At 39.3% G+C, this 11,920-nt stretch overlaps 1 protein-coding gene across 1 annotated transcript; it reads left to right on the top strand.

The window, feature by feature from the left end:
• Nucleotides 1–200: 200 nt before the first annotated feature.
• Nucleotides 201–11,593, top strand: mmp19 (matrix metallopeptidase 19). Its single transcript, XM_017451052.3, has 9 exons — nucleotides 201–422; nucleotides 566–657; nucleotides 912–1,045; nucleotides 1,414–1,623; nucleotides 3,968–4,213; nucleotides 4,481–4,606; nucleotides 4,699–4,863; nucleotides 8,814–8,941; nucleotides 9,584–11,593. Exons 1-9 carry the CDS (start codon nucleotides 327–329, stop codon nucleotides 9,818–9,820), a joined length of 1,434 nt encoding a protein of 477 aa, XP_017306541.1. The 5' UTR covers nucleotides 201–326; the 3' UTR covers nucleotides 9,821–11,593.
• The last annotated feature ends 327 nt before the right edge of the window (nucleotides 11,594–11,920 follow it).

Raw genomic sequence — 11,920 nt, 5'->3', positions numbered from 1 at the left:
GTGGCTGTTCTGGGTTTCGGTAAGTGTTGCAGGAAAACATTTTACTTCTGCTCTCTCCAACTGGCCTGCACACGACACGTGGAGGAGTGAACAGAGGAGAGAGTAACATTTTGCAGCTGTTCATGTCTTGGAGTGCATAAACGCTTGTAGTCATAGGAAATGCATCACTGCAGCTCAGCAGATTGGTGATGACTCACTGCATTCTTTAACATATAAACCTCTGGAGGAACCGCTCACTTCTTGGGGCTGCACGTTCTCACAGGCTGTGTGTGTGTGTTCACCCGCAAAAACTTTGGAGCATCGTTCAACTTCGGAGTATTGAAAAAATGAAAAACTTCCATTTAGTGGCATTGCTTTTTACCGTGTTCTATGCAGTTTCCTCGTCTGTACTGCAGAGACGGATGGAGTTTGCTGAGGCAATGGTGAGAACATCGTTTTAGAGATGTAATATTTTGGATATCACTACTGCCTTACTTGATTTTCAGAGTGTTGGAGGATGACTTGTGCAAGCAGGTACGCTTAGAATGACATGGATAAGAATCTCACGTGTGTTTGTACTATCTAGACTTACCTGAGGCGGTTTGGCTACCTCGACACTCCACTGGACGAGGAGTCACAGGTAGACATTACCGAGGAGGCTATAAAAGAAGCTCTGAGGTAACACACCAAACATGCATGAATTTCCCAGGGAGGTTAATAAATAGAACGGTAATTAGCATTGAAGCAGTAAGAATTATTGACGAATAATGAAACATCATTATAGTATTTACACCGAGCATTTTGTTAAGATATTATAATACAAAAAGAAATAACGAATAAAGCCTGTATTTGACAAATCACCCAGTCGTAAAATTTGCTTTTATTGTATCAGATGTCGGTAATGATCTAAACTCTTATTATGTTCATGCCAGTCTTTTTCAGAGAGTGTCAGGATTGCTAGTGACTGGAAAGGTTGACGAAGCGACAGTGTTGAAAATGAGGCAGCCACGCTGTGGGGTTGAGGATCCTTTCAATCACAAATCCAATAAATACAGGCGATTTGGTGGTAAGCATGATCTTCCTTAGTTTATGTAACTAGTTGGTCCTCTTTATAATTGGCCCAAGCCAATTACAAAACAAAAAAAGGCCACCTAGTTGGAAGTTTCTTACATAGATTGGATTTTTTTAAGCTTGACTCTGGAATGTTCTGTAAAAATGTCCTATTCGGGGTGTCTACACAGAATGCTTGTTATGAGCAATCATAATGAAAGAAGAAACCCTGGACAAGTAAGGTGGTGGGAGTCGAATGGCCGCTGACCACTCTTTAAAAAAAAATTAAATTAAAAATTATGATAATTTTTTTTAAAAGATAGTTTTAAATAAGAGGACACAGTTTCAGGAGCTTTTCCATAATGTCGGTTTGAATTTTTTCAGGAATTTGGAGGAAAAGGAGTCTGACATATCGTATCTATAACTACACGCCTGATTTGGGGAAGGCTGCGACCCAGAGGGCCATTAGATTGGCATTTAAGTACTGGAGTGACGTCACTCCATTAAGCTTTAAGGAGATCGAATATGGGCGTGCAGATATTAGGATCTCGTTCCACGCCAGGAATGGCTGCCTATCACCTTTCGATGGACCAGGTACGTCATATAATATAACCCAACTGAAATTGATCCTCCACAGAATGTTTTGAATGCAAAGTTTACTTATTTACTTTTGCACTCGAGGCGTGACGCTAATGTAGACAAGTATAGCATTTTTTAGCATGATTCACAAAATTGTTACACACTTGAATCAAAAGACACAGGCTGACTCAGTAATACTATTCGCACATTAACAATTAATAAAATAGCAGACTAATTACAGTATATGATGATTCAGACCTGCAGTTTACACATCGTTACCGGTAGCGTCCCTTACTTTTAAGTTACATTAGCAAACTTCAAACACCAAACATGTTTTGGCTGATCGGCTATATTTTTTGTTAGGGAAATATTGTGAGCGTTTTCATTTGTATTTTTCATGACAGTTTTCACGTGGTCTTCAGAACGTGCATTTATGCTATATATTAAAACATCAAAGTTGTTCCAGACATGCAGTACTCAGCAGTACATGCTGAGACTCGCGTATGTTTTTGGTGGAGCTTATATAACTCTTCTTTTTTTAGGGACTGAATAAAAATGTCACACTGGTAAGGGAATTAAACATAATTTAATGGTACAGGGTGTTGTTTTACAAGTGTCTAAAATGGGTTTATTTTACAAAACCATTCGGAGAATGATTTAGAGAAGTAGCACTATATTATTTCGGAGACGGTCAGACGACTCGGTTGGAAAAGCACCGGAGTTAGCTGCTTTCCACAAAACCAATGTTTCTTAAACGATGAGCTCAGACAGTAAGCTAGTGCCAGTGGCTAACCTCCGAGAATCTCTATTAAAGGACCAGGGATAACAGAGCAAAGCCATTTCATACAAGGGTACTATTAACTCGCCTGAGGGAACAAGTCACTTGTTTAAGGCCTTTAGCCACAAACGTCTCGACAGGGCTAATAGTCTAAATTCATCTAATTCACTACTTGGCAATTGTCAGCCCCATTTCTACAGTTCTTGCAATACAACTGCAGCATTAAAGTTTGTTTTTTTAATCTCAGTGATGGTTAATATGAACAATTCCAGTGGAAATGGAGCCTCAAAAGTCCTGAGTGATGAGCTTCATGATTCATCAGAGGTGGGAAAATACTGAGCGGTTATACTTGTGAAAGTATAGATAATGTGTCAAAATCTTACTTTTCATGATTTGTAATGAATACTTTAAAAGTCTAAATAAATGTAAGGAGAAAAAAGTTTTTTTTTTTTTTTTTTTGAAATTCAATAAGAGTGCAAGTATTCCATTTCAACGACACTCAAATACGCCAAACTCATACTTAAGTAAAGTAACGAAGTACAGTTACTTAAGTATTTTTCAGTCCTGCGAGTCATTGATTCAGTGACTCAATTTTTGATTGATTCAGTTCTTTCAAGCAAATCCATTTTGAAGTGGACCGCTTTGATTTGCTCGATTCACCAGGACATTGACTAGAACTGGTACATACTGTAGGCAAGAGCTGTGACCCAACACTCCCAGTGTATTATTATTGTTGATTTAACATTGATCCACCAACAAGGTGGTCATTTACACCACAGTGGACTCATTTCTCACATGGCAAATAAGGTACGGTTCTAGGACCAGAATTACAAAATGTCTGTGGCACGACAGAATGACTAGCTAAAAGCAGTAAACGTGTATCTGTCATCTTGCACATAGTTGTTTTCTATTGAGATGTCTTTGCACTGTGAGACATAAGTCAGACTTCAGAAATTTTGTCTGTGTATTAGTGAGCTCCCACATTAGTTGAGCTCTTAAACTGGTAGATGTGTGGGAAACATCCACGAAGCATTTACGTCCTGTTTAATGAATTTGACTACGATATACACCATATAACTAAAACACCAAAGGCTGATAATTTAATGAAACCGCTCATTCTGACAATCACCGTTTTATCCTAACAATAACCCAAGGTTTTTAGATGAATGTTTTTTTTTTTTGTCTTTATTTATTCATTTTCATATGGTTCATATACATGTGATTCATTCACATGTGATTCATTTACGTATGATTCATTTACATGTGATTCATATTCAAGTGATACATTTTCATGTGATTCATTAAGTATGATTCATTTTCATGTGATTCATATTCATGAGATTCATATTCAAGTGATACATTTTCATGTGATTCATTTATGTATGATTCATTTTCATGTGATTCATATTCATGAGATTCATATTCAAGTGATACATTTTCATGTGCTTCTCTTTAAATCCAGTTTCAGACTGTAATATTACAAAGGTCTTTCCAGATTATTACTTGCTACACTGTATGAGAGAACCCCAGTAAAATTGCCTGAACCCAAGGTTAAACAGTTTAATCTCATCCTGTCTGTAGGAAATGTACTCGCTCATGCCGAAGCCCCTCCATCAGGGATCATACATTTTGACGAGGACGAGTTCTGGACTGAAGGAAAATACTACGGCTCTAACCTGCGAATCGTGGCAGCTCATGAGATCGGCCATGCGCTGGGTTTGGGTCACTCTCAATACAGAGATGCGCTCATGGCTTCATTCTACTCTGGCTATAAGGTCAACTTCAGACTGCACCCTGATGACATCAGGGGCATCCAGGCATTATATGGTAAGGTTAATGTTGAAGGGTTTTGTCATGTATAAATACAAATTTAATTAATTCAATCCTTCAGATCCATACTGCCATCTCAATTATTATCTACAACCACATATTTATGCAAACAGGGATTAAGGGAAGATCTTGTCTGTGATCTCACAATTTTATCACACATTGACAGGTTCTACAATAATCCCAAACATTTACACAGCATCTTTATCATTTAGTAGGTTTGAAATTTTATGGCCAATCTGATTAAATTCCATTTTGTCCATTAAGGTAAAAGAATCTCCAGTACCACCACGGACAAGGACATTCTTACCTTGGGTCCAACAACCGTTTCACCTTTCCCACAAGTTGATGTTCCAGATCCATGTGATGCAAAACTTGATGCCATAATGCTAGGTAGGAAACGGAACCCTCAATTACACTAGAAGTTTTCAAATGTACAATTCAGAATTCTGATCTAGGTAAATATTATCTTGGGTTTCTGTCAGGTCCTTGGCGGAAGACCTTTGCTTTTAGTGGGGATTACATGTGGACGATCACAGATATGGGGCATAATGCTCCAATAAAGATCAAGCAGCTGTGGAAAGGCCTGCCAGGGAACCTGAACGCTGCTGTGTACTCACCGAGAACCAACAAGACTTACTTCTTCAAAGGTAACACATACTCACATACGCAATTATAATATGGCATCATTCAAACAGTAGTTAGAGACAGACAGACACTCTATGGCCAAAAGTTTGTGGACACGGAACCATCACACCCATGTGCGCCTTTTGAGCATCCCATTCCAGATTTAGACCCCCTTTGCTGTTATATAACTTCCACTCTACTGACACGGCTGATGTCAGTCGAGGAGTCCTGGGGCATAATCAGCATTAATTCAATTCAATTCAATTTTATTTGTATAGCGCTTTTTACAATAGACATTGTCTCAAAGCAGCTTTACAGAAATATCAACATGGTATACAGATATTAAAGGTGCGAATTTATCCCAACTGAGCAAGCCACTGAGTGGCGACGGTGGCGAGGAAAAACTCCCCAAGATGTTTTAAGAGGAAGAAACCTTGAGAGGAACCCGACTCAGAAGGGAACCCGTCCTCATCTGGGTAACAACAGATAGTGTGAAAAAGTTCATTATGGATTTATATGAAGTCTGTATGGCGTTAGGAGCAGCCGTAGTCCCAGCAGTCTGGAATTAAAGAAGATTTGAGCTCCATCCAGAGGCAGAAAGGATCTGGATCTCTAGTATCTCCATAAATTCGTGTGGGGCTCGGAGAAAGGAGAGAGGGAGAAAAAAGATAATTATGACTGCGAAGTAGTAGAACAGAATCTAGTCAGGGTAGGCTTGAGTAAACAAATACATTTTAAGCCTAGACTTAAACACTGAGACTGTGTCTGAGTCCCGAACACTAATAGGAGGACTGCTCCATAACTGTGGGGCTCTATAAGAGAAAGCTCTTCCCCCTGCTGTAGCCTTAACAGTTCATCCCAGAGCTGTTCAGTGGGGTTGAAGTCAGGGCTCTGTGCAGGCTATCGGAGTTCTTCCGCTACAATCTTGACAGGCTCTGAAACTGTCGTTCTTCTAAAAGATCTTCACTCAGTTGGTATATTGATGATGGTACTGACTAACACACCATTCCAAAATTTCCCACAGGCGTTCAATTTGGTGGAGATCTGGTGACTGCGAAGGCCATAGCATATGATTTACATCATTTTGATAATTCATCAACCGTTCAGTGAGCACTCGATCCCTGTGAACTTTCGATAGATACATGGGTAGACAGACAGACAGATAGAAATAGCTGGATACACTGGATAGAGAGACAGACTAGACCAGTGGTTCTCAACCAGGTGGGAGAGATCGGAAGGGGGGCGCAAATTATTTAAGAAAAAAGAAAAGAAAAGAAAAAAAAGACAGACAGGGTATCATTCGGGGACGCCGTGTATTTTATTTCTCTTCAAATAGAATGTGCATAAATGAAAAACCCCGCATTCCCTCTCCCTCTGTATTTTCTATTTGTTGGGGAGAGGCGGAGCTTAGCAGCCTTTTATCTAGCAGCTAAGCATGCCACATGATAGGGGAGGCTTGGGAGGTCTTTAGTTACAAAAGGTTGAGAACCTCTGATCTAGACCTGTGTAACCTAGTTACATCTGTCTGGCCATTCATCAAAAAATGGTACGTGGTCGGCATATCATCAGTTCCATTATTACAGAAATCTTTTTACAGTGAGTACTTAAAAATTGCTGTTAGTGGTAAGTGTATGCTGCCAGTCATATGTTTCCCCCCTAAAAAGAAATGTTTGTTATTTTATTAGAAAATTAGCCATAGGTGGATTGTATAGTAAATGTTCCCATCGGCTTAACTATCAAACAGGATGTTGTGAATAATTCTTGTGTCATGGGAAACGTATCCAGGCTGTGTTCCCCAAACTTTGCATCTCAGGAAGTTCATATGATTATTATTTAGCTGCATAATGACTAACAGATGTGAGTCACTGTGTTTCTGGATGCTCGGTTCTAAACTCTAATGACTCAGATGTGTTGGTAGAGAAAATGTGGAACCCATAACTGACTAAATACCCGGAGATGGACAACTGGAGTGCGCCAGGTCTCATTTATTGCAACAGAAATATTTATATGGGGAAAATAAATAAACATGGACACTCAGACAGTGGTGATCAGTCCTAATGCGAGATCCAGAGGCTTCCTACAGCTGGATTACAAACTCACAACGTATTTCCATCCAAGAGACAACATCTGTTTAGGGTAAAAAGATAAGATTTTTAGTTGACAGATAGACAGTGTTATAGAGCAATTGATAAAAGGCAGAGATAAAAAGACAGACCAAAAGATATACAGTCATGTGAAAAAATAAGTACACCCCATGGAAATAATTTCAGCAAACATTTGACCATCTTTGAAACAGTGCCTAATAAAGGTGATACACTATCAAACGGCACATAAAATTGACATTATGTAGTAATTTTCACAATTTAAAATCAACAAAAAACAGATTGAAAGTCACATGGAAAAAGTAAGTACACCCCATACATTTATCACTTTAGAACCTGCTTAGTTGAGTGCAGGTTTGTGCACGCTTCTACAATCAGGAAGAGATCGCACAAATTTGACCTGCATGGGAGACGTGCCGGGAAAAAGCTTTTGTAAGACTACAGTTTGCCAATGAGCATATAGGAAAAGCCCAGGCCTTCTGGAATAAAGTGCTCTTGACAGATGAATCAAAGAGAGTTGTTTGGCCACAGTAAGAGCAGACATGTTTGGCGCAAACCGACAGGAGAAGCACCTCATACCTACTGTGAAGCACGGTGGTGGAAATGTGATGGTTTGAGGTTGCTTCGCTGCCTCAGGGACTGGACAGCTTGCATTCATTGATTCAACTATGAGTTCTGCATCATATCAAAGAGTGCTTGAAGATAATGTGAGGCCATCTGTCTGAAAGTTGACGTTGAACCGAAAGTGGATCTTTCAACAGGATAATGATCCTAAGCACACGAGCAAATCCACCAAGGAACGGCTCAAAGAGAAGAAATGCAGGGTTATGGAATGGCCGAGTCAAATTCCGGATTCGAATCCCATTGAGATGTTTTGGGGGATGTCAAACGAGCAGTACATGCAAGAAACCCCTCAAACATCTCACAACTGAAAGAATATCGCATGGAAGAGTGGTCAATTATGCAAAACACCTTCAAGAAGTTATTTCTGCTAAAGGGGGAAAATACTAGCTACTGAGGACAAGGGTATACTTACTTTTTCCACAAAAGAATGTCACATTATAGATATTTCTCTCGAATGAATGATTGAAAAAGCTAATTTTCCTCATGGTTTTGTTCAGGTACATCGACTTTACTAATCGGCACTGTTTCAAACATGATCGAATGTTTGCTCGTCCAAATATGTAAAAAAAAACAAAAAAACAAACAAAAAAAACCCAACAATTTCTATGGGATGTACTTATTTTTTCACAAGATTGTATAGTCAAATAGACAGAGACAGCCATACAAGTAGATGGATTAAAAAAAAAAATGAACATGCAGATAGACAGACACACAGAAAGGCAGACATAGAAAGATCAAGACATACCAATAGCTAGACAGATGTATTGAAGGAATCTATGCTTAAGATGCATTGATGCTGTTCTTCCAGCTTGTGGGGAAGCAACACCTTAATAAGACACTGCATTTCTCTGTAGAAAGACACAGACAGTCAAATAGATAGAGACAGATGGGCAAGCAGACAGAAAGAAAGGTGATCATGATGATGACAGACAGATAACAGACCAATATAGAGAGAGACAGGCAGACAGATAAGTAAACAAACAGATAGATACACAGTATAGGCAGATATAGAGCCAGACAGACAGTAAAAAAGACAGATAAATAAAAGCATAAGGAGACAGATATAAGACAGATATAGACAGGCAAGTACGTTCAGAGACAGACTTACAGATTTTTGGATGAAAAAAAAAAGAATCGTGTTTGTCATTGTTCTGCACAGTTATGATAAATGGATATATACTCAGAGCTGTATTGCACAGCTGTCTCTCAACTCCTCGGGTTTCTGATTATTCTCTGCTCCTCTGCAGGCGACAAAGTTTGGTGCTACATGAACTTCCAGCTCCTCGCCGGCTACCCCAAACAGTTGACCAGAATCCCAGCTAACATTGATGCTGCCATGTACTTGGAGAGGAACAAAAAGATTTTCTTCTTCAAGGTAATGTGAAGCAGTGTGCAAATGTGGCCCTTTCAGTTTCTTCCATGACCACATGGTGGCAGTCACGTTACAGGGAGAAAAAAAAAAAAAAAAAAAAAGTCACTGGCTTTGGGACTCGGTTGAGTCTAAGCTCCACTCAGGGTGATATTTAAAGGGTGAAGATAGTGCTCATTTTCCGCTCTAGACCCACCATGTGTTTGTATATACAATTCACTAATGATTTTTTCATGATACTGTTCTCTGTAATAGTGTGATATTTGAATAATCTTTTCCCAAAAACTTAAGACATGGTCGTAGTATTTTCCTACAGACCTCAGTATACACTCATTACTTTTAGAGTGACGTAAACAAAATCAGTTTTTTGTTGTGCTCGGTAACGCATCACTGTACCCGATCAGTATTCCCTTTTTACTAACTAGTAATATTCACGCAAACTATTTTAGACTTTTGACCCAACAATAGTGATCTAATGCTCATATAAAAAGCTCATACAAGCACCTGCTTACTAAGCTTTTCTTTTTTTCTTCTTAAGTTTTAGTGTAATATTCGTACAGTTTTTCATTTATTTGTTGACTAAGCGCTAGCTTATGCGCTACGTCCTTTTGTAGTAAATGTGTATTACAGTACAACTTCTCTCTCCAGGGCTCAGGATTTTGGCAGTGGGATGAAATGGTGTACAACGACCTGAGCATTTACCCCAAACCCATTTCCCGCCTCTTTACTGGCATTCCATCGAACGTGGACGCAGCCTTTACATGGACCAACGGCAAGGTGTACTTCTTTAAAGGCGATAAATACTGGCGCATGAACGAGAAGCTGATGGTGGATTCGGGTTACCCGCTCAGCACACGAGAGCGGTGGATGAGATGCACCCACTGAGAGTGTGGAGAGTTTAACGAGGCGCTAAAGAGGACTTTTTAAAGTGCAGAGGAGTCAGGGATGTGAGCCCTGTTGAAACATGTCGCGTGATGTGTAGCCACGCTGTCGTGATTTTATTTCAGTACGCTCACAGAGGAACAATGTGTCCCCACTTGTGTGTACGTGCTCTTTCGTTCACTCTCTTGCAGGCTGTCGAGTAGACTAGAGAGTAGACATGCGCCGATATGAAAGTCTGCCTAAGTATTACAGTTCACAATATCGTGTTTGACAAGTTACTGTTATTTTATTTTTCAGATTCTAGGGCAAATCATCTAACGTGTACAGTTTTTGCATTGACAAGCTGCTTGAGAATTTAACATAGTTTGTCCATGTCAGTCATTTCAGTGGGAAACATGCCCCCCCACCACTCTTGACGGCCTTCTCCGTAATCAAATGTAAATATAGTGAGCACGTTTTGAACCGTCAGTGCTAGCAATGTTGTCCAAGTCCATTACTGTGTTGAAGATTACAGTTTATTGTCACAGGTCTACTGGAGAGTCGTGGTAAATGTAGCAGATCATCCGGGAAGACAGGAGTGACTAATTTGTCTATGTATCTCATAAACGGTCTCTATAATGTTAATGAGCAACTTTCTTTCCCCATTTATTCTTGCAGTAAGGTAGTGTATAAAGAGCTGGTTCTGTCAATCATGCTCTGATCTTAGGCGTTTATTCAGCTTTCTTCTCTCCTCATAAAAAACTATATATGTAAAAAGTCGCTCTTTATTACCGCAAAAGAATGTTAACATCTATAATACATGGGGCTGGTGTTTGTTCTGGTGCTTAGGGGGAGCGGGAGGTGTGTACATCCTCTACTCGTGTTCCTGCTTATATTTTTTATTTTTAAGAATGGAATCATTAATGAACATTTCGGTTGTAGGGGTTTATTCGCTCAGTTTGAAGTCTCTCTGTTGCTAATTGCAGGGACTGTACTGTACGGTCACGGCACTGAGACAGAGAACATGTACAAGTACGCTTTACAAGCGTCAGGAGGTCACGTGGAAACACACATCTGCATCCAACACGGACATCCGTCTATACGTAGTACACACGTGATTTTGACGATTTTTTTATTTGCAGAACTACTTGAATTGGTGAAATTGCAATCGCACGGAAGTGCGTCTTTCCCAGTGATGTTTGTTGGTAAACGAGACCTTTCGGCTGCACTCATATTCGCCACACGTGAATATGAAGAGGGCTTTGACCGTGGTGTAATTTAGAAAAATTGCAAGCTGCTGCAAATATCGCGGCGTTCCCTTGATTTTGCGTCAATTTCTGCAATCACAGAATCCTGCACGGTCTGATTAAGGACTTTGATTAGCATCAGAGTAGGCGCTACTGAGGCCACTACCCCTGCTGTGCATACTCTCTCAGGTATAAGATGCGTCAGTAAAAAAGCTGTTTTTTTTTTTTTTTGCTTGTTTCTATGTATTCTGCAGATTTTTTAAAAAAAATTTTAAAAAAAAAGAAGGCAGATGAGTCTAAACGAATCTGTGACCTGTAATTTCGTACACAAATGCACGAGATCCGCACGTATCTGTAGATCTGTCGCATATCCAAAATTGTGTACAAGTGTAAGAAATTGTTGGTGGTAAGTTCTCTTCATTTCGTTGTCTATGAAGCTTCGTTTGTTTTTCTATCTTTTTTTTTCCTTTTAGGAATTTAGTAATGAGTAATTCTGCCCTGTACTAAATCATTTCAGCTTGATTTGATATCAGAAGTTCATATATGTTCACTTTTGAAGGTGGGGAAAAAAATATGCTACTTTCCAGACAATTGTTTGTGACTATAAGGACGAATTTTGTACTTCTGCCTTGTAACGAATTGCTTCAAGTCTGATTTGATATCAGACCATGGTTCTAAGAACTTCATTTGTGTTTCTAATAAATTAACATCAGAGCACAAATTATTCCATTTGATTTAGATTTTATATTGTAATAATTGGTACATTCTACTAGTACATATTGCTTAATTAAACAGGTCATGAGCAATTGTTAATATAAATGTCCAACGCAGTACTGAATAAGCTTGACTTGATTACATTAATTAATTTGAATTTTTT

Source organism: Ictalurus punctatus, chromosome 21 (genome assembly GCF_001660625.3).
Source record: "Ictalurus punctatus breed USDA103 chromosome 21, Coco_2.0, whole genome shotgun sequence".
Lineage (NCBI taxonomy): Eukaryota > Metazoa > Chordata > Actinopteri > Siluriformes > Ictaluridae > Ictalurus > Ictalurus punctatus.
The sequence above is the reverse complement of the archived record's forward strand: the minus strand, read 5'-3'. Positions and strand labels throughout refer to the sequence as shown.

What these genes read in the sequence shown, in the direction of transcription:
- mmp19 (XM_017451052.3), top strand. Translation starts at nt 327, where the DNA reads ATGAAAAACTTCCATTTAGTGGCATTGCTTTTTACCGTGTTCTATGCA. An exon ending in TGGAGTTTGCTGAGGCAATG is followed by an intron (nt 423 to 565) that starts GTGAGAACATCG and finishes TGTACTATCTAG; the next exon opens with ACTTACCTGAGGCGGTTTGG. An exon ending in AAAAGATTTTCTTCTTCAAG is followed by an intron (nt 8,942 to 9,583) that starts GTAATGTGAAGC and finishes TTCTCTCTCCAG; the next exon opens with GGCTCAGGATTTTGGCAGTG.